Source organism: Mytilus trossulus, chromosome 2 (genome assembly GCF_036588685.1).
Source record: "Mytilus trossulus isolate FHL-02 chromosome 2, PNRI_Mtr1.1.1.hap1, whole genome shotgun sequence".
Taxonomy (NCBI): domain Eukaryota; kingdom Metazoa; phylum Mollusca; class Bivalvia; order Mytilida; family Mytilidae; genus Mytilus; species Mytilus trossulus.
In genome coordinates this window covers 4,619,555-4,643,781 of record NC_086374.1, presented here as the reverse complement: position 1 = coordinate 4,643,781, position 24,227 = coordinate 4,619,555, and the positions used below count along the sequence as shown (strand labels likewise).

At 34.4% G+C, this 24,227-nt stretch overlaps 1 protein-coding gene and 1 long non-coding RNA gene across 2 annotated transcripts in view; both read left to right on the top strand.

The window, feature by feature from the left end:
* Window positions 1-24,227, top strand: part of LOC134706327 (uncharacterized) — a 259,296-nt gene that overhangs the window by 159,483 nt on the left and 75,586 nt on the right. The gene's annotated exons all lie outside the window — the stretch shown is intronic.
* On the top strand, window positions 1,331-23,186 carry LOC134704866 (uncharacterized oxidoreductase YjmC-like). The gene is made up of 12 exons (XM_063563651.1): window positions 1,331-1,557; window positions 2,640-2,750; window positions 10,463-10,543; window positions 12,100-12,161; window positions 13,356-13,409; window positions 13,746-13,844; window positions 14,194-14,259; window positions 17,539-17,599; window positions 19,306-19,424; window positions 20,336-20,473; window positions 21,108-21,215; window positions 23,058-23,186. The coding sequence occupies exons 1-12, from the start codon at window positions 1,392-1,394 to the stop codon at window positions 23,103-23,105; spliced, it is 1,113 nt and encodes a 370-aa protein (XP_063419721.1). The 5' UTR covers window positions 1,331-1,391; the 3' UTR covers window positions 23,106-23,186.

Sequence of the window (24,227 nt, the reverse complement as noted above, 5' to 3'; positions counted from 1 at the left end):
GTATCCTTTATCTCAAGATCGATGGGATAAATGCGTTCAACAAAGTCACCGAATTGTAATTATTTAGTGCATGATAGAACATCATCAATATAGCGGAAAGTAAAGTTAATTTGATTTTAAACACTCATATTTTTTTCTTTTAGATATGAAAAGGATTGAGCACCAGGCACAGCCTATAAAAGCTCTCTCCATAATACATGTAGAAGGTATAATTAATAATACAAAGTAAAATTGAATAGTAATATGAATAACCACTAATTTAAATTATCTATCTGTCTAAGGATTTCTATCTTAATTGACTAGGGCTTGTAGTTTTCCCGCCAACGGCCTATATTATTTCCGGGTCACAAACTTTTTACTTTATAACTTGCCGCCACGAATAGCCAAGAGTGCTGAAAGTAGTGTTAAACACAAAAAAAAAAAACAATCATTCACTCTCATTCTCAAGTCTTTTTTTTCCTCACTAATGTCTATCCTGGGACCCACTCTCAATTCTGTTTTCTCTAACTAATGTCTACCCTGGGACCCACTCTCAATTCTGTTTTCTCTAACTAATGTCTATCCTGGGACCCACTCTCTATTCTGTTTTCTCTAACTAATGTCTACCCTGGTACCCACTCTCTATTCTGTTTTCTCTAACTAATGTCTATCCTGGGACCCACTCTCTATTCTGTTTTCTCTAACTAATGTCTATCCTGGGACCCACTCTCAATTCTGTTTTCTCTAACTAATGTCTATCCTGGGACCCACTCTCAATTCTGTTTTCTCTAACTAATGTCTATCCTGGGACCCACTCTCTATTCTGTTTTCTCTAACTAATGTCTACCCTGGGACCCACTCTCTATTCTGTTTTCTCTAACTAATGTCTATCCTGGGACCCACTCTCTATTCTGTTTTCTCTAACTAATGTCTACCCTGGGACCCACTCTCTATTCTGTTTTCTCTAACTAATGTCTATCCTGGGACCCACTCTCAATTCTGTTTTCTCTAACTAATGTCTATCCTGGGACCCACTCTCAATTCTGTTTTCTCTAACTAATGTCTATCCTGGGACCCATCCTCAATTCTGTTTTCTCTAACTAATGTCTATCCTGGGACCCACTCTCTATTCTGTTTTCTCTAACTAATGTCTACCCTGGGACCCACTCTCTATTCTGTTTTCTCTAACTAATGTCTATCCTGGGACCCACTCTCAATTCTGTTTTCTCTAACTAATGTCTATCCTGGGACCCTAATGCATGATTGAAATTTAATATTTAACTCGGGTCATTATCTAGGATAAATATCTTCGTGTTAGTGCATTACAATTTAGTTGATACCTTATCTCCGAATAAACACAACCTAATAATAAATCTATTTATTGCTTCCTTTGTGCAACCCAGGTAATCAGGATGGCGACTGAAGAGTCAATTGTTGTCACTAAAGAAGAAGTTCATAGTTTTGTCATCCGTTCCATGGAAGCTGTTGGCCTCAAACTAAAGCATGGAACAGTTCTTGCTGATCTTATTGTATCCGCTGAGTGTAGAGGACACGCCAGCCATGGATTAAACAAACTAGGTTAGATAATATGTATCCTTCTTATTAGTATACTGAAATTTATCTGATACATATACAACTCATTGTCTCAGTATAAATATGCAATAACTTCAGTTATCTATAAAAGATAAAATGATATATGGATATTGAGTGGCTGCACATGAAACAGCAAACTATATATAAAAGTATATAACATAGTCAAATCAAACGAAATATTTTAAATCTTTCCTTAATTTCATAAGACAGCACAGTGTTTTTACTTTAATGTCATAAATAGCATGGCTTTCTAAACAGACTCTCACATGATTGTAAGATATCTTGTATATTATATGTGGAACTTCTTAGGAAGAAATGTATGAGATCTATCGAAATAGACTATTTACCGAATTTGTTATAACATAAGCAACACGACGGGTGCCACATGTTGAGCAGGATATGCTTACCCTTCTGGAGCACCTCAGACCACCCCTAGTTTTTAATGGGGTCCGTGTTGCTTATTCGTTAGTTTTCTATTGTGTGTGTACTATTGTTTGTCTGTTTGTCTTTTTCATTTTTAGTCTTGGCATTGTCAGTTTATTTTCGATTTATGAGTTTGACTGTCTCTTCGGTATCTTTCGTCCCCTTTTTTTTGTGTTTTTATATCAGAAGTTCATGTCTAGTAATGGGCTCCTGATGATATCTTGTATATTAAATAAGATATCTTATATATCATATGAGATACCTTGAAGTTCAAACGGCTTGCCATACAATTGTGTTATATTCCTATCGATTTTCCCACAATGAAAAAATATTTTTTCAATTGCATATAAGATTTGGGCTGATAATTTCCGCCTTACTCAGTTAATGCATACACGGATAACACGAAAAGCCAAAAACTGCACACTACGAAATTCCAAATCAAACGCCAACATTCGACTCATTCTTATAATCATGTAAAGGCTTTAAGTTATATGCTATTTGCCATTATTTTGAACCGATTAAGTCTAACCCGACAGTATTCATGTTACATGTACTAGTAAGCAAGTAAAGAACTTTTGTTTTGCTCCATAGACATTCAATTAAAGAACAAAACATAAAGTGGACTTGATGTTTTATTTTCACAGAACAATACATGAATGAAATAAAGTCCGGAATGACATCAACAGAAGATCTAGAACCAAGCGTCCTGAAAGAAACGTCGGCTACTGCTTTGGTAGACGGTAATAATTTAATAGGTATGTTTTCTTAAAGCTTGTACAGTAAACTGTTCATACTGTTAACATATGGACATGGATCAATTTTGCATTGTATAAACGTTTCGTGTGAAAAGTGCCAATAAGAAAAGGTCTCGTGCAACATGTATTATATGTTTGCAAAACATTTCAATCGTACCCAATTAGAACAGTCAGATAATTAATACTGCACTGTTTGTTTTGCTTTTTTCAAGTCATTGCTCTGTAGTGCATTTTACCATGGCGTTGTCAGTTTGTTTTAGATATATGAGTTTGACTGTCCCTTTGGTATCTTTCGTCCCTTTACTAGATTCCGATGCAAACATTTCCACTGAGAAATGAATATGTTCAAATGTGTAATGCACCATACTAGTCATAGTACGGTGAAGGAATAGTAAAAAGGCGATTATTAACAGAGTTTAATTTCACTTTAGGGTATACGGCTAAAAATTGATATACATCTAGAGAAATGATTTTACTTTAATTTTAGACTGGTCGTCAAAAAGTCGTACGGTGCATTTTTTTTTTAATTTGCCGTTTTGTTAGCAAACATGTCATAAAATGTGGACTCTACGAGGCATGTAATTTCGGCAATTTTTTTTAAATCGTTGTCAAATATATGTATTCCGTATAGGATTTGAATAGCACATATAATATGTTATTCATTAAGCAATAAAAATAACATTATAAGTCTTTTGTTAAATAAATATGAAGTTACAAAGTTCTAAAACTTTGGACATTTTGTTGCTTCACCGTATTTCAATACTTTGCAAGAACGCACGTATCGTTAAATTATGAACTTATTTATACAACGTGAAAATTCAGCAAATACTCTTTTCAGTGACATAATTTTTTATCATAACAAATTTCACAAAAAGATGTAAAATAGCATTCAAAATATTCACTATCAAAATACAATCTAACTTAATTTTCCGAAAAGTCGTGTCAGGTACGGGTGATCCGATATTATAAACCTTATTGATTTTGAACTTCGAGCGCACCATATGCTCGATTACTATATAGCAATTATCACATGATATTACTTGTATTTGGTCAAAGACTTTAGTTTTTGGTTTCTTAGATATTTTTGTTTGTTGTTTGTTCAATTTTGAGGTTGTGTTGATTAGGTTTAATTCTTTGAAGAGGAATATAAATTATTTAGTTGGAAGTTATTTTTAGAAATTGAGGTCTGGTCTAACTCCAAAAGATGGCACAACAGGGAAGTCCGTTGAAACTTGGCCCAAGTACTGCAAAGCGACTCAAACCAAGTTTAATATTAGAAAAATGTGTAATTTGCCAGAAAGCAGTAATGCAACCGTAGTTTTATTTACACATAACAGTAAATCTCGGTTTTTTGCTGCAGCTGGTAAGCGTAAAGATGAGATTTACTTGAAATTGATTAGTGAATATGATTCATTCGATGATATACCGAATGACAGTTTGGAAATGGTTTATCATAAAAGTTGCTACAAGTCTTATACAAGTGAACACAACATTGCGGTGTTTATTAAGAGACAAGATGATGAAGTAGCGGAATGTTCAGCCCAGTCCAGTCCAGTCACGAGTATCTTAACTCGATCTATGTCTTCTCCTACAAATTGGAGTGCTTGTATATTTTGTAATAAGAAAAGCTACAAGCAAGACAAAAAACTTTTGAAAATTGAATCAGATGAAAGGGTTAGTCGTATAACAAACGCTGCAAACCATAACGGTGATTTAAACTTGCTACATAAAATTAGTCAAGCCAATTTTAAAGAGCAAGCTTTTTACCATAACCAGTGCATAACAAAATATCTAACGTATTTAAAAAAAGATATTGAGGTCGTTGGTAACTCAACTTCAGAATGTGAATCCATAAATGCAGCTGATTTTTCCAAATTAATCTCTTGCATAAATGATGATTTATTAAGGCATAAAAAGGCATTTCTTTTATCCTCTTTAATTGAGAAGTTTGGTTCATACCTACCAGAAAATATGCCTACAAGCTTTACAACAAGGAAACTGCAGCGATATTTGGAAAACCATTACGGTGATTCTGTTGTTATTCAATCACAACAAGGTCAGGGTAAGTCCAACATGATAATGAGTAGCAATATAACACTAGGGGATGCGATCAAGGCAGCCAGTAATTTGAAAACTGAGTTAAAATGGTCAAATGAAAAACAAACGAGACGTATGTATAACGAACAAACGGATGACCAACTCCTTTATTCAGTAGCAAGTTTAATTCGGAGAGACATTGAAAAAGTAAGAGTTTTTAAATAAAACTACCCAACTTCAACAGAGGTATCATTCGAAAGTTCTTTACAGTCAATGCCCGCTTCTTTGGTTAAACTACTAAGTTGGATTACAGACGAAAAAGCCTTTAGCACTTGCACTGTTCCTTCTAATATCAAAACAGAAAGTGTGAGGAAATGTTTGGCTTTAACGGACTGTATTGTTGCAACTAGCCTCAATATCCTTACACCTTTTCATCTTGGTCTTGCAATTCAAGTTTACCACGAGTTTGGGTCGAAGCGCCTTATTGAAATTCTGAACGCGCATGGGTTTTGCGTTACCTATACCGAATTGCGGAGATACCTTACCAGTGTTGCAAACCATGAGATAAGTCGTATTAATGGCGATTGATACATCCCAGGAGGTATTCGTCCCATTTCAGAAGGAGGTCGATTGATTCAAGAGGGTTCTGATAATATTGACATAAACGCTGAGACAATAGATGGAAAAAACACCTTCCATTCTCTAGCTAGGGCTGTATTTCAAATTAAATCAACTGGCGTTCATAGCTATGGGTCAGAACGAATTAAGCGAGGAATAGAGAGATCTTTGGATATAGATGATACAACAGCATCATTGACCGATGCCATTCCTTACCTTAAACCAAAATGTAGGTCAGAACCTACACGACGATCGGATGCTTTCGATAAACTTCAATTATGTGATTATATTAAGAGTAATGATGTCGATCAGATATGGGTTTTCTCCAGACTTTTGTCAAGGGATGTTATAGAGTTGCCAATGGAAATAAAAGTGAATGAACAAACGATTCCTTTTTGGACAGGGTACAATTGTCTTTTGTCTAAAAAGGGCGCCGATGTTACAGTTGTAGCATATCCTCCAATTATAGATTCGAAACCAAATGATATGGCCACAGTGTATCCTGCCATGAAGAAATGTCTTGACATGTCTAATGATACTGGACAGGATTACGCTATTCAAACATTTTACCAGCAACTCTATGCAATCGCACAACAAGTCAAATGGTCGAAGTCTGACATTTTTAATCGCCATATTCTCAGGCTTGGTGGTTTCCACAGTTTGTCGTGTTTCTTAGCCTCTATCGGGAAACTTTGGGCCGATGGCGGTCTTCGCGATTTGTTGGTAGATTCTGGTGTGTACGCTGGAAATACAGCCGAACTTATGTTGAATGGTAAAGAGTTTAACAGGGCTGTCAGAGGGTTCACGCTTGTGTTTGAAGCCCTTCAAGTTCTTTTTATATCAGCATTTATACACTGGTGTAGGACCTTTGATTACTTCGATCAGATACCATCTGCGTTTTTGGAATGTGTTGTTAGAGTTCCATACAAGTATATGTGATCAAACGGACCAAGCCTCAGACATTAAAACTAGAATGGAAAAGATGTTTGAAGACCATGTACAACCTCTTATTGGTCTGTTCAAAGAATGGGGTCACGATGTATCACCTACTTTCAAATATTGGGATATGTTCCTCGTTGCCGTTCAAATTATGCTGTCAAATGTACGAGCAGAACGAGAAGGTAATTGGTCGGCACATTTAATATCTTCATCCAAAATGCTGCCCTATTTTTACATTACATACCGTACAAATTACTCTAGATGGATGCCTGTATATATTCTTGATATGCTCGAACTACCAGCAGAGATCGAATCAGCTTTTAAACTAGGGGAGTTTTCTATCAGACAAAAGCAAGGCACGTTCAATGGTATTTGGAGTGATATGGGCACTGACAAAACCATCATAAAAGATTCAAAGGGTTCAGGTGGTATCGTTGGAATTACAAATCAGAAATCTGCTCTTATAAGGTGGACTCTGACTCGTCATTTATTGGCGTCCTTTAGTAATGAAATGAATGAAAGAGCAGGTATTACATGCAAAAGTGACAATTCGCATGAGGAAACCAATAAAACAGCTTTGAAGCGAGACGAAGAACAAGTACAAGCAATAGTAACTCATTTGAACCAAACCATGACTGATCCCTTTGATATAGATGCCCACCCTCCTTGTCTCATTAATATCTCTACAGGCATGCATGCTACTAGAGAAGTTCGGGATTCTTTGCTTTCTGCAGTAGATGAAGGAGAAAATATATGCAGAAAATTTGTTAAGAGTGCGCTTTCTTTAGACCAATCCGGTAGCTTCTATAGTCCTATTACCAAGTCCAAATTGAAAACATTTGAACATATGAACGCTAAGACAACCCTTAAGTGTAAATCAGGCGAAATTATAACCGGCCATATAAATCCAGAAATTGTTTTTAGACGGGCTCTTGTTTCGGCTAACAGCAGAGATGATGTTACTATTGAAAGTATTCTCTCACTTCCACTTGGGCCTATTCCGGTTTCTTTGTTCCATGAAGATATGAAGTATCGCCGGTTCTTTCGTTGCCAGATTTTGATCCTTCGTTGACAACTTATATAAGAGACGGTATGGCTATAGTTCAGTGCATGGATGCAAAGAAACATGAAACCTTTGGAGATCTTGCTCTTGCCTATTGCAATTATTTATCAAGTTGTTTTGAAAAAGCTCACACAGTGGCCGATGTTTTTGATCGGTATGATGTAAAACACTCCATTAAGTCAGCTGAAAGAGAGCGTCGTACCAAAGTCACTGCTCATGCAAAGGTGTTTCAGGTTATTGAAGGAAGAAATGTCCCCGACTGGAAGAAATTTCTTTCTGTTAAAGAAAACAAGCAGGCTCTCATTATTTTTTTTGGTGACTTCTTGGTCAAGTTCATTAAAAGCAATCCTCTATTAGTGCTCCCTGGGCATACTGATTATATGACAGGTTCCTTTGAAGATCCTGAAATTGCTAAAGTTATTTCTGACCAGGAAGTCGTTGAATGTCCTGAATTGTTCAGTACTCAGGAAGAGACAGACACCCGCATGATCCTTCAGGCTTTACATGCAGACAAAAGATTGAAAGAGATGAGAAAGAAAGGCAGGATTATTATCAAAACATCTGATATAGATGTCAGTGTTCTCTGTATTCATTTTTTCAAGCAAATGAACAATACGAGTGAATTTTGGATCCAAATGGGAAATATTGGTACTTTAAAAGATAACAGAAGGTTTTTGCCAATTCACCAACTGTGTTCTTCACTCCCTGAAATTATTTGTAGAGTTTCTCCTGCCGTACATGCTCTCTCTGGGTGTGACACTACATCTTCTTTATTTGGAATTGGTAAAAAGTCAGTGTATAAAGTATTGAAAGATGCAGTATTTGATTTCAGTGATCTGTACAATTTAGGAGATTCCGACACAGAGACTGCCATATCATGCTCTAGACGGTTTGTGGCAAGACTTTACGACCAAAAGCAGAAATATGCATCCTGTCATGTCATCAGGACATTAACAAACTTCGAGTTAAGCTTGCTACAAGCAAGGATTCAAGTCTGGTCAGATTGCCACCCTCTGAAGCGGCGCTTCGACAGCATATCCTTCGTGCCTCATTTCAGACCAAAATTTGGCATGCTTCTTATCTTGCAAAACCAACCCTGCCTTCACCATTGGAATACGGATGGAAATCATTCAAAGATTCCTTGCACCCTGTCTACTTTGAAGGAAACATGTCAGCAGATTTTCTTCATGACCTCGTGTGTTCGTGTAAGGGAAAATCACAATGTAAAAAGTCGTGTGTTTGTTTCGCCCAAAACCTTGCATGTACCGACTTATGTTCCTGCCAAGGATCAGAATCATGCAAGAACGTTTATACACATGCCCTAACAGAAGAAGTTTGAAAACTAAATTGTATTTGCCAGTATATATAAGGCTTTTGTTGCGATTTGCAAATTGAATGTGCATTTCTGATATTGTATCATTTATTACTCATATCAATCCATGTGTTCGTAGATAGTAGAAGTTTTTGTGTCCTGTTAAATTGTTATACAATGATGACTGATGTACCCATGTTTTGACTATTTTATTAATTGTGACTGTTTATTTAACGCATCATGTAAATGTAGCGGAATTTGATGAGACTGTTATTAAAGTGAGAGGATTAGCGCTATAGAACCAGGTTTAATCCACCATTTTCTACATTTGAAAATGCCTGTACCAAGTCAGGAATATGACAGTTCTTGTCCATTCGTTTTTGATGCGTTTTGTTTTTTGATTTTGCCATGTGATTATGGACTTTCCAAATTGATTTTCCTCTGAGTTTAGTATTTTTGTGATTTTACTTTTTATTATCAATCTAAAGATTTCAGACAGTTAAATGTAATCCAAAATACTTTTTACAATTGTGTATATGTTCTGCGCTGACTTGTATCTTGTAATGCATGGTAAAACATATTAAAAGTTTTTTTAAAGCCACATATCCGTCTGTGTTTATAGAGTTTGTTGTAAATTTAGCGTGTACCAACCGTATCCTAAGTGTACAAAACTTAATTGTTAAACCTATATTGGGTAATAAAAGATATTTATCTTAAAGCAGGCATGTTTTTTCGTATTTTATATTCATTTATTATAGTTTTGATGCTTCAAATAATGATTGTTTCGAAAAAAAATACTTCTTTTTAAGTAAAAAATCACCCCCCTTTTTTTAAAAGTGTTTTACTTTATCGAAACAGTTTATTTTAGGATAATTTTTGATTTTTGGGTGAAAAATGGAATGAAAAAACAGAACCCATGCTGTTTTGCTAAAAAAATATATGCGATAAGGTATTTTTGTTGTTATCTAATATCCATTGCAATTATGTATGGAACATGATGATTGACCTTTGATCTCGATATCTGAAAAACTGCACCATTTTTAGTTTTGACGACCAAATTTATTTTAAAGTACATATATTTGCAATTCGAATGATAAATGATACAGCCGTATACAATTTTTGACGATTAAATTTTTAAAATGTTCACTCTGGTCACCGTACTATCATACCGTCTGGCGATATTCCCTGAACGTGTCTGATGGTTATGCCTCGGTATATTCAGAAGTGAAACTACTACTCTATACTAATCTAGTTTTCGTTACTTTGAAGTACCAATACAACATCTTTCTGTGACCGTAAGACATAAGAACATTATGTGGTTTGGATTTTAAATTGGTCAGTTTAACAATTATAAAAAAAAATCCATTTTGATGGAGGCTTGAATTGAGAGTAGGAAACATGTATTATAGTTTGTATAATCCACGGTAAAACTTAAAAAAATTGGTAAACATAGACTCACACATACGCATGTACAAATAAAAAGTTTGATTTAATTGATTTGAAACTGATTGTAATTTTTCGAAAAACTAAGGATTTTCTTACCCCAGGAGTAGATTACCTTAGCCGTATTTGGCACAACTTTTTGGAATTTTGGATCCTCAATGCTCTTCAACTTTGTATTTATTTGGCTTTTTAACTATTTTGATTTGAGCGTCACTGATGAGTCTTATATAGACGAAACGCGCGTCTGGCGTATACAATTATAATCCTGGTACTTTTGAACATTTAACATAAATATTTCAGGACCTTATGTAGCTAGATTCTGTATGGACTTGGCAATACACAAAGCAAAATCAGCCGGTATAGGTATTGTCTCATGTCAAGGTAAGATAATAGTACTCTGACAAAATCAGCTGGCATAGGTATTGTCTCATGTCGAGGTAAGATAATAGTACTCTGACAAAATCAGCCGGCATAGGTATTGTCTCATGTCGAGGTAAGATAATAGTACTCTAGTACTCTGACAAAATAGGCTGGCATAGGTATTGTCTCATGTCGAGGTAAGATAATAGTACTCTGACAAAATCAGCCGGCATAGGTATTGTCTCATGTCGAGGTAAGATAATAGTACTCTGACAAAATCAGCCGGCATAGGTATTGTCTCATGTCGAGGTAAGATAATAGTACTCTGACAAAATCAGCCGGTATAGGTATTGTTTCATGTCGAGGTAAGATAATAGTACTCTGACAAAATCAGCCGGCATAGGTATTGTTTCATGTCGAGGTAAGATAATAGTACTCTGACAAAATCAGCCGGTATAGGTATTGTTTCATGTCGAGGTAAGATAATAGTACTCTGACAAAATCAGCCGGCATAGGTATTGTTTCATGTCGAGGTAAGATAATAGTACTCTGACAAAATCAGCCGGTATAGGTATTGTTTCATGTCGAGGTAAGATAATAGTACTCTGACAAAATCAGCCGGCATAGGTATTGTCTCATGTCGAGGTAAGATAATAGTACTCTGACAAAATCAGCCGGTATAGGTATTGTTTCATGTCGAGGTAAGATAATAGTACTCTGACAAAATCAGCCGGCATAGGTATTGTTTCATGTCGAGGTAAGATAATAGTACTCTGACAAAATCAGCCGGTATAGGTATTGTTTCATGTCGAGGTAAGATAATAGTACTCTGACAAAATCAGCCGGCATAGGTATTGTTTCATGTCGAGGTAAGATAATAGTACTCTGACAAAATCAGCCGGCATAGGTATTGTTTCATGTCGAGGTAAGATAATAGTACTCTGACAAAATCAGCCGGCATAGGTATTGTCTCATGTCGAGGTAAGATAATAGTACTCTGACAAAATCAGCCGGTATAGGTATTGTTTCATGTCGAGGTAAGATAATAGTACTCTGACAAAATCAGCCGGCATAGGTATTGTTTCATGTCGAGGTAAGATAATAGTACTCTGACAAAATCAGCCGGTATAGGTATTGTTTCATGTCGAGGTAAGATAATAGTACTCTGACAAAATCAGCCGGCATAGGTATTGTTTCATGTCGAGGTAAGATAATAGTACTCTGACAAAATCAGCCGGTATAGGTATTGTTTCATGTCGAGGTAAGATAATAGTACTCTGACAAAATCAGCCGGTATAGGTATTGTTTCATGTCGAGGTAAGATAATAGTACTCTGACAAAATCAGTTAACTCAGGCTTATGTTCTAACCAGCAATCAAAATCAATTGTGTTATGGATTTTAAAACACATGTTTTTTTTTATATAATATATAGTTAATTTGAACTGCTCAACTCGTTCTATTTATATTGTAACTATTACTGTCAAGGAAGAAAGGAAAATATAGTAAAAGAATATGTGATACTTTTAAAAAAGATTTGTCATACACATGATTATTAACCATCTGTTCTTTTTTAAAGGTTCTAACCATTTTGGTACAGCTGGGTGGTACAGTTTACGCGCAATTGAACAAGGACTTATAGTAAGTGATTATTAATGCTCTTCAACTTCGTACTTTATTTGGCCTTTTTACCTTTTTTGGATACGAGCGTCACTGATGAGTCTTTTGTAGACGAAACGCGCGTCTGGCGTATATACAAAATTTAGTCCTGGTATCTATGATGAGTTTATTTACAACCACTGGATCGATGCCACTGCTGGTGGAGATTTTTTTCCCCGAGGGTATCACAAGCCCGTTAGTCTGCACTTTTTGTGCTGACATGAATTATCATTGATGTGGTTATTAGATATAGGAAGAGACAACTCTCCATCCAAATAACAATTTATAAAAGTAAACCATTATAGGTCATTGTACGGCCTTCAACACGGAGCCTTGACTCACACCGCACAACAAGCTATAAAGGGCCCCAAAATTACAAGTGTAAAACCATTCAAACGGAAAAAAACAACGGTCATGTACTCTATATAAAAAACGAGAAACGAGAAAAACGTATAAATTGCATAAACAAACGACAACTACTGTACATCAGATTCCTGACTTGGGACAGGTGTAAACATTTGCAGCGGGATTAAACGTTTTAATGGTACCAAACCTTCTCCCTTTTTTTGAAACAATAGCATAACATCACAAGTTCACAACATAGAAAAACACACGATAAAATATCAATCAAAAAACGTAAATTAACACACTATGAACGAATAAATTTGATCTGCGATATCTGAATGCAAATGCACTGTTAATAAAATATTAGGGACAAACATTCAAGGCCAAAAAGCAAAAAAACAAGTCCAAACAAAGCCATGGCAAGACACCACTGCCAAATATTTAACCTTTCGAAAATAATCACTTTTGATGAAAAAAAACCGGTTTTAATAATACAGGTAAATCTTGAAGTTTATACAAATGTAATACGAAGAAGTGAAAATTAGAAGATATTCCAAATAATCGAAGCTGGTATATAGAAAAGATCCATATTAATATAAAATAACAAAAAAGCCTTATAAACAGTATCAACAGGTCGAATTAACAAGCAAATATAATTTGAGAGTACTCGCAGTTACTGACAGCTAGTTAAAAGCAAAAAACAATTAATATAAAAAATCATAATAGAATTTGTATTCAATGCTTCACAGATGATTAAAAATGAATGTTCATTAAAGTTTAATGTTTTGTTTGATACTTAAAAACTCTAACTATTTTTTTATTTTAATTTAGGGAATGGCTTTTACTAATACCTCTCCGATGCTGGTCCCAACACGAGCTAAGTCAGTAAGTAATATTGTATTTCACCACACTTTGTGTGCTTTATTTAAACAACAAAACAAAATCGATGTAAAATATTAGTTTTTGTTTTCTTAATTTAGATTTTTCTATTTAATCTTTTGAAGAGATAACTTTTATTCTGAAATATGATTCACAAAAAAGATAAGGCGAAATAAAATAAATCATATTGCTAAAAATTTATTGTTTTCAAGAAAAACAAATATTACACAATTAAACAACTATGGTGAGTCTGAGAGTTTAAACACGCACACACACACACACACACCTACACACACACACACACACATCTGCCTGTATTATAACCCTTTTTTTATATTACAGAAAGTATTAGGTACAAATCCCTTAAGTCTAGGCGCACCAGCTCAAAACGGCGACAGTTTTGTTCTAGATATGGCCACTACAGCAGTAGCAATGGGAAAGATAAACATTTATACAATAATCAATCAGGGATAGTTCAACAGTCAAACTGCATCCGTCAAAGCATAGAAACTACTCTTGAACTCTAGTAAAGTCTCTAAAACAGAATAAATAGATTGCCATATAGTTATCTGAGATTATATTGTTAGTTCATACAAAACTGATTAGTTTAAAAGTATGGCACATCTTTGCTACTTTTTATTTTAAATGCATATGTTCTAAAACTGATATAATCAGAGGTAGACTTATCTTGACTAAAATAGGCAACCAAGCGGCATACATACACAAAGAGAGAAAAAAAGTATTGTTTATGTATATCAAAGAAGAAATTTTATTGTATTTTCAATTATAGTGTGAACTAAAAGGTAGACGAGATCAACCACTTCCTACAGGTTGGGCAGTTGATAAAGATGGACATGTAAGTTGTTCCATTTTCTATTTTATGTAAATGGACATGTTAGTGTTTTCTTTATTAGTGTTTATAGACTTGTAAGTTGTTATTTTGTTGGATTTTGTTGGTGTAAATGGACATGTAAATTGTTGTAGGTTCTCAATATTGACGATTTCAAGTCTAAATCTGGAATTGCACCTGTTCTAGTTCCCCATTCATATATAATCCAGCTGGCTGCGTGATTACTGGTGACATCAACATTGAAATCGACATGTGTTACTAGTATCCACAGGACGAAATATCGTGAGCGTCAATCCATCAATTTGAAACACAACTTCAAAATACTGATGGATTCAGTCGAGGATTACTAGTATGCAAGACTAATGGGTTAAATGCGTGACAGAAGACGTAGATACTCTTTCCGAATGGATAAAGGCTGCGAGGTTGTTGATGCAAACCCATCCGACGTCTAATTTTATTTTTATTACGGTCTAAACCAAATGTAGCAAAACACTTGTCCTACCTCCATGAGAAATATGTTGTTGTCCCCGCAGATCAAGCCCAAAACAACATCGTTTCTGTGTGTAAATCACATAACATAAACTGTTTCATAACTTGGGAACTCAACATATACTTATTAAAGAAGAAATCCTAGATAATCATAGGTCTGTTCTATGTTCCGTTGGAAATTCAACCAAAGATGAAAAACTGGATCTTCCATCACTGTATTGGATACGTAAACTACATAAATACCCTTACAAACAACGGTCTATTATTGGGTCTTCTAAGTGCTCCATGAAATCTATTTCTAAATGATTAATATCAATTTTATCAACAATCTAAGCCGGGATTTAAAGTTATTGTAAAACTGCCAATTCTAGAGGTGGCGCTAATCAGATTATTCTAAAGATCTTTTAGAGTGCATACAATCTAAGACTATTTCATCCTGCAAATTTATTAAAAAATAATGACTGTTCTACACTTCACACAAGTATTCCACATTTCAAACTAAAGGAAGACAAATTGAAAGAGTTGATATTGCTTTGTTTCACAAAAAAGAATTGCCAACGTAGATACAAGTATCTTGTCTAAGGAATGGATACATCCTACTTTGTAAAACATCACTCTGATTCTAACAAAAAATTCTCTGAAATTGACATTATCAAAATGCTTGATTTCTTGATTTACCAAAAACTCTACGTTTAGAGGAAGTGTTTTTCAACAAACTTCGGCTTCCTCCACCAATAAAAATTGGCCGCCACGAAATAGCCCATAAGTGGTTCTTAAAAGTGTCGTTAAAACACAGAAAAAATAATGATAATAATTTTCAACAATCATCAGCATTCCCATTGGTACAAATTGTGTCCCTCTTCTTGCTGACTTGTTCCTTTATTCTTATGAGGCTGACTTCATATCAAAACATCTTAGTATGAAAGTGAAGAAGTTAGCAATATCCTTTAATTTTGATTTTCGATTTGGTGACTATGTTGAAGGGATCTATCCCATCGAACGGGAAATAATGGATCCAACAGATACAGTAAAGTCTGCATCATATCTTGACTTACATCTAGTAATTGACAATGATGGTTGAAAACAAAACTTAACAAATTAGGGATGATTTCAGCTTCCCAATTGTGAACTTTCCATTTCTATGTAGCAACATTCATTCATCGCCTGCATACAGAATATATATCTCCAAATTGATACGATATTCCAGGGTTTGTATTTCCTATCATGATTTCCTTGATAGAGGATTGCTGTTCACACGGAAGCTGTCAAACCAAGAGTTAGTTCCAAATGGCGAAGTTGAAATCTTTACTTCGTAAATTTTACGTATTAAATTATAATCCTGGTACCTTTGATAACTATTTACACCACTGGGTCGATGCCACTGCTGGTGGACGTTTCGTCCCCGAGGGTATCACCAGCCCAGTAGTCAGCACTTCGGTGTTGACATGAATATCAATTATATGGTCATTTTTCTGTTTACAAAACTTTGAATTTTTCGAAAAACTAAGGATTTTCTTACGCCCAGGAATAGATTACCTTAGCCATATTTGGCACATTTTTTGGGGGATTTTGGGTCCTCAATGCTCTTCAACTTTGTATTTGTTTGGCTTTTTAACTGTTTTGATCTGAGCGTCACTGATGAGTCTTATGTAGACGAAACGCGCGTCTGGCGTATTAAATTATAATCCTAGTACCTTTGATAACTATTTACGTACCCCATCACGAGTTGGTTGACCGTTACAGAATATCCATTTCACAGACGATATCGGATATGTTCCTGATGTCGTAACTACAAACCTGTTTCCTTTCCACGAATGTTACCTACCGAATTATATTGTTTACCGAGTTTGTAATAACATGAGCAACACGACGGGTGCCACATGAGGAACAGGATCTGCTCACCCTTCCGGAGCACATGAGATCACCACCTAATTTTGCGTGGTTCGTGTTGCTTAGCCTTTAGTTTACTATGTTGAGTCTTGATTACTATTGTAAGTGTTTTCCTTTATAGTCATAACGTTGTCAGCTTATCTTTTATTGATGAGTTTGAATGTCCCTCTGGTATCTTTTGCCCTTCATTTGTTGTAAATGCAAATGTTAATTGTTGCTTTGTTGATGTAAATGACATGCCAATTGTTACTCTGTTGATGTTAATGGACATCTAAATTGTTGCTTTGTTAGTGTAAATGGACATGTAAGTTGTTACTCTGTTAATTTTAACGGACACTCTGTTGATGTTAACGGACATCTAAGTTGTTACTCTGTAGATAGAATGCAAGTTGTTGCTTTATTGGTGTAGATGGGCATGCAATTTGTTACTTTGTTGATGTAAATGGACATCTAAGTTGTTGCTTTATTGGTGTAAACTGAAATGTAAGTTGTTGATTAGTTGATGTAAATGAACATGTAAGTTATTGCTCAGTGGGTGTACATGGTTTACAACTACGATGTACAATGTATGTCGTAATAGAATTAGTTTTTTTCGCGATATATATTCTCAATTTTCCGCCATGGTGAGACCCTAATGGGAAGTCGAGGTCATTGAACACCGCTAGTAGAAGGCTTATGAAAATTTAAATGCATTGTTAACTAGTCCATGTAATTTCAGTAATGATACTTATGTGACATTGACTTTTGAAAATTTCATAGAACTGCCTTCTAAATTATTTTTATGCAAGACACGGGTCTTTAATTTATGACAACTCTTTCACAGATTTTTAAGCTTATATCGTTCACGTGCTCATTGTTCTGTATAAGCGTATTTTAAAGCACTTTAGATTTTTTTTATTTGCACAGGAAACATACCAATTCAAAACAATGGCAGGATTATCTCCCTTAGGTGGTACTGAAGAGAGTAGTAAGTCATATATTTCAGCTATAACAATTCTAATTCGTATTCAATAAGAACACTTTTATCGTATTTTTGTATTGTGTCTCTGATTCTGCTTTTTACGATTTATCATGAATACACTATAACTGTTAAGCACTTACTACCTCCATTACAAGTATGCTGTTTTATCTACAAACAAAGCTTCACTTGATACAAAGATGAATAAGGTATTGACGATTATTTGGAAACTAAACACTTCTAAGTAATTTACAATAGAGGAAATCCTGAACAATACAAGATTGTGTGTTCCTTTACACTGTCAACCAAAGATGAATATTAGGATCTACCTTCACTCTACCAAAATGACACATGTGTCCTTACAAACAATATGTTATTGATGGGACTCTCAAAATGCTCACAAAATAGGTTTCCCCCAAAGGTTGTATATCTTATTAGCAATTAAAACATGTCTTATGAACAACTATGGATCTAAATAAGAGTGATGTCAATCAAATGTGGATACTAAATATTTAAAAAAAAGTCCCTCTTCTTATGTATAATTCCACTTTTCTAGGGGTTTTTTTCACAAGTATTCCTCATTCGAAACTTACAAAGACAGATTGAAAGGAATTTCGTTTTATAAAACAGATGACCAACGCGAATGCAGTAACCGTATACTTTGTGAAACAAAAACACTGTGGAACGATCAAAAAGTTTACAAAATTGACATCATCAAAATAAAGGCATTCATTTTTAATATCATATTTGTTACATTTTGACTCGGGACGCGTTTTTTTTTTAGACAATCTGCATTCGTAAGGGAACCAATTGTGTTGGTTGACTTAACTTCATGTTCCACTTATCGATGATTTCCTTTCACCGAATAACACGCAGTTTGGTGACTTTGTTGACTACATCTGACTCAAAACAAATTTTGAAATAAATGATATCGCATGCAGATAGAGTGAAGTGTCTTTTATATCTTGACTTATATTTTGAAATTTTTCTCATTATGAACTTTCCTCCCCGGTTTACCAAAGATATCCTTAACGTCTGCATATGAAATGTAGATTTTCAAATTGATATAAAATTTCATGACCTGTGATTCGTACCATCACTACATCGTTAGAGAATTATAGCTAACAAAGAAACTATTTAATCAATGCTTTTAAATGGTTAAAGTGAAATCATGCTTAAGATGAAGCCCACCTCCGGGCGCTTGGATTTTCTACGCTGTGTTGAAGACCCGTTTGTGGCTTACGGCTGTCGTATGTCTTTTGGTCGGGTTGTTGTCAATTTGACACACTCCCCATTTCCATTTTCAATTTTATTTCTTAAGTTTTATGGACGCTATAATGATTATATTGTGACTTAATCAAATGTAACTTATCACAGGATACCAACTTGCATGAGTAACGCAACGGAAGCAACATGTGGACCAGATACTGCGTACCATTCCTGATCAACTTTTTCACTCCTAGTTTTGTTTCAAAGGGGTAAATGTTGCTTTTACGTCCTGTGTTACTTTATATATTTTATTTTTCAATATCTGTGTTGTATCTTCCGGTAAAAGTCTCGGTATCCTTTATGATGGAAACATTGTTCGTTCTCATTCTAAACTCTCACATTCGGTCAGTGGTTTATATAATTTACATGTTCCAATGGATTTTGTAATTGGTGATGTCTGGGGTTTATATGCATTGTAATATACAACTTTTTAACTTAATGAACAGGTGGATACAAAGGTTATGGCTTAGCTATGATGGTAGAAGTGTTATGTGGGGTCCTCAGTGGTGGTGCATTTGGGCTAACTCACAGACCTGCACGGACACATGATAAACCAGCAGACTATGTAGGTTTCTTTAATAATCCGTTAATATTCCAGAGTATTGTTAGAATACCCTTCTATATATAAAGGTATTCTTACCATGTTCGATTAATATGTTTACTACCCTTTCAACATATCAAAAATAAATAAATTGTAAGCAACAATGATTATCGATGGTGTACTGTAATGTTTAGTAGCTCCATATATGACCTGATGTCATCAAATGGCAGATACCATGTATGATATGACTGATATTATACAAACGTTCTTCGTATATTTAGGAACATTAGGTAAATAGAAATATACATTAGTTGTAAAACTGTCGGTTTTTTTTTTTGCTTCTGTCTCAAAAACTGAAGTAAGGTTAGTGAAAAACTTGCGAAACAAAAATGATCAGTTGATCAAATTCTTTTTAAGTCGTTAATTTTTATGAAAAATCAGCCCTTTTTTTTTTTTTAAAGTTATCACTTTCTATCTGCCTTTCGCGTAATTATTTGATTGTTTTGTTTAATAATAACAGAAACTTTTACAGAAAAATTATCGGCAAGGAAAGGTCTCCAAATGGATAAGTCTGAGTGCAAACAATCGTAGACTATTGACATAAAGTGGTTTTTTTTTTCATTTCTTTTGGTTTATAATCTTTAAAATGACTATATGTTTTGAGAAACTTGACAAAGATAATAGATTTTGAGAAGCTTTAAACAGTAAATTGGTCAACTGAGACGAAGTCTTCAAATAAATCAATATGGCCAAAATCGAAAAAAAAATCCATATTTTGGCTATTGACTTTAAGACCTGATATTTTTTCTCTCGATATTTTCAAAGTGAATAAGGTTTATCAAACAAATTTTCACTAAACATTTTAATGTGTTGTCCCATGTTTACACATTCCCCCCAACATTGATGTACTTAATTAATACTGTCATTAATTGCAGGGTCAGTGTTTTATTGCAATCGATCCAGACAATTTTGCTGAAGGATTCACCGAAAGAATGCAGTCATTAATAGATAGTTGCAGAAACCAGGTACTGGCAAATAAGTCATTAATAGATAGTTTCAGAAACCAGGAACCGGTAAATAAGTCTTGTATCAAATTCTAGGAATTGTATATTTAATTTCATACCAAATATCATTGACTAACCATTAGTTGTTGCTCTAACACAAACTGTAAAAGTGTCAAAGTCAATAGACCATAACTGAGTGACTAGAGTGGAGGACTTTTGCTGTTCTCTTACACTCTCTTCCAGGTTAAGGATGATAGAGCTCTCTTTTTTTAACCAAGTTACTGTCCTAAGTCAGGAGCATGTACTTACGAGGTTGTTACTGGTTGCTGTCTATCATATTTGATATATGTTTATTGTGTACTTCATAAATCAGTCAGTTGTTTTTCTTTTTTAAAGTGATTTAAATTTTTCATGTAAAGGCCTGTTAAAGCTTACTTAACAACACGGGTTTGCTCATTGCTGAAACCTATGAGAACTTATGGTTGCTCAAATTAATTTGGTCTTTGGTGAAAATTTGTCCTTCTAGCAGACATATCATATCATATCATATATTTTTATTTTTATGTTTATCATAAAATGACACGAACTTTAAAAAAAATCTAACGTTGGAAGAAGCACACCTGGCTTATGCAACTTTGTCCTTGGGAGACAAAAACATCTATGATCATCTATAAACAGGAAAATATACCATGTATAATTATAGGCCGACCAAGATCCTGTTTTGGTAGCTGGTGACCCAGAACGACACCATCAAGCTTTATGTAACAAGTTAGGAGGCATACCATATCACCCAGCTCAAATTAGAATAAGTGTAAGTAGATTGTTAAAACACTCAAGACAATTAACCCTTTGGTTTTATATAAGATGAAAACTTAGTAGTTAATTGGAAATTTCTTGTCATAAACATCAAGTGAGCAATACAGGTTTACAGTAGTATTACCTTTCAATCAGACATAAACATCAAGTGAGCAATACAGGTTTACAGTAGTATTACCTTTCAATCAGACATAAACATCAAGTGAGCAATACAAGTTTACAGTAGTATTACCTTTCAATCAGACATAAACATCAAGTGAGCAATACAGGTTTACAGTAGTATTACCTTACAATCAGACATAAACATCAAATGAACAATACAGGTTTACAGTAGTATTACCTTTCAATCAGACATAAACATCAAGTGCGCAATACAGGTTTACAGTAGTATTACCTTTCAATTAGACATAAACATCAAGTGAGCAATACAGGTTTTTAGTAGTATTACCTTTCAATCAGACATAAACATCAAGTGAGCAATACAGGTTTACAGTAGTATTACCTTACAATCAGACATAAACATCAAATGAACAATACAGGTTTACAGTAGTATTACCTTTCAATCAGACATAAACATCAAGTGCGCAATACAGGTTTACAGTAGTATTACCTTTCAATTAGACATAAACATCAAGTGAGCAATACAGGTTTTTAGTAGTATTACCTTTCAATCAGACATAAACATCAAGTGAGCAATACAGGTTAACAGTAGTATTACCTTTCAATTAGACATAAACATCAAGTGAGCAATACAGGTTTACAGTAGTATTACCTTTCAATCAGACATAAACATCAAGTGAGCAATACAGGTTTTCAGTAGTATTACCTTTCAATCAGACATAAACATCAAGTGAGCAATACAGATTTACAGTAGTATTACCTTTCAATCAGACATAAACATCAAGTGAGCAATACAGGTTTACAGTAGTATTACCTTTCAATCAGACATAAACATCAAGTGCGCAATACAGGTTTACAGTAGTATTACCTTTCAATTAGACATAAACATCAAATGAACAATACAGGTTTACAGTAGTATTACCTTTCAATCAGACATAAACATCAAGTGAGCAATACAGGTTTACAGTAGTATTACCTTTCAATTAGACATAAACATCAAGTGAGCAATACAGGTTTTTAGTAGTATTACCTTTCAATCAGACATAAACATCAAGTGAGCAATACTGGTTAACAGTAGTATTACCTTTCAATTAGACATAAACATCAAGTGAGCAATACAGGTTTACAGTAGTATTACCTTTCAATCAGACATAAACATCAAGTGAGCAATACAGGTTTTCAGTAGTATTACCTTTCAATCAGACATAAACTTCAAGTGAGCAATACAGGTTTACAGTAGTATTACCTTTCAATCAGACATAAACATCAAGTGAGCAATACAGGTTTACAGTAGTATTACCTTTCAATTAGACATAAACATCAAGTGAGCAATACAGGTTTACAGTAGTATTACCTTTCAATCAGACATTAACATCAAGTGAGCAATACAGGTTTACAGTAGTATTACCTTTCAATCAGACATAAACATCAAGTGAGCAATACAAGTTTACAGTAGTATTACCTTTCAATCAGACATAAACATCAAGTGAGCAATACAGGTTTACAGTAGTAAACAGAGGTAAATGATAAATTTAATATTGTGGAGGTAAAAAAAATAAAAAAAATATTCCCTTACAGAAATATGATGTTTCATTTGTCACATATGCATATAGATGAATCTTTATTTATTTGCTACCATACTACTTGCATTTATGTACATAATCACAAAAAAGTATAAACTGTTGGAATATAAGTTTTCGTTTTTTTTATATTCCAGAAGGATCTTGCAACAAGATACAAAGTAACACCAATGAAACCCTTGTGATGACAGACGTTTAATTACGGTGTTTTATTGGTATAATCTGACTATTGATTATTGTTAGTCCCTCCTTTTACAGTGATACAGCCAATGGGAATCATTATTGTTAGTCTCTCCTTTTACAGTGTTACAGCCAATGGGAATCAAAGGCTATTTAGACTCAGATTCAAATTGTAGAGCACTTAAAACTTATGAGAATATTAAATATTTCAACCATCAACTTTTATGCATTTGAATTTATTCATGGGGAGAGCCCTTATTCCAATACCCCTCAATCATACTGTTGTTTAAAAGTTGTTAAACCATTTGTGCTATCCTCAAGTTAGTCCAGATTTTATTATAAAGGTTATTTGCAATTTCAAATAATACCAAAAATATACATGAATTAAACCTTTTTTTGGTGGCATATAAATATTTATCATAAAGTTGTAAGAACAAGTGTTCTGTTTTATTGTGTTTAATAGTGTATAAATGCGTTAATATTTTTTTTCATTTTTAAAACAGTATAACAAAACTGTGTTTGCTTTGGGGATATTAACTATTACCAATCAGTATATAAAGACTGATTAGTTCCTGTTTATGTTTGTATAGCATCTATTTGCAAGTATAACATGCATATTGTGGCATGACCATAGTGGTCTTAGTGTGAACATCTTCACTAGAAATATTCGTAACCACTCTGAAAGTCTCAATTACAAACACGTTTTGCAAGATCTCGATATTGACGACTTCAAGTCTAAACCTCCTGGTTGCACTTGTCCTAGTTCCCAATTCACATATAATCCTGCTGCCCACGTTATTACCGTTAACCTCAACATTGTTAATAACACTTCTCTACGAAATGTGTTATCGAAAGGTCCGTAATATCGTGAGCCTAAATGAATGAATTGGAAATACAACTTTAAAATTTTGATGGATTCAGTCGATGATTATGCCAGGCAATGGGCTAAGCGCGTGAGGGAAGACGTAGACACTCTTTCCGAATGGATTAAGGCAGTGAGGTCGTTGATACAAATCAGAATTTAGAAACTGAATGGGTCCATCAATGCCAATGCTACCTCGATCTTTAAAGACCCAATTGTTGCAAAACTCCTAACCGACCTCCATGACAAATATGTTGTTGTCCCC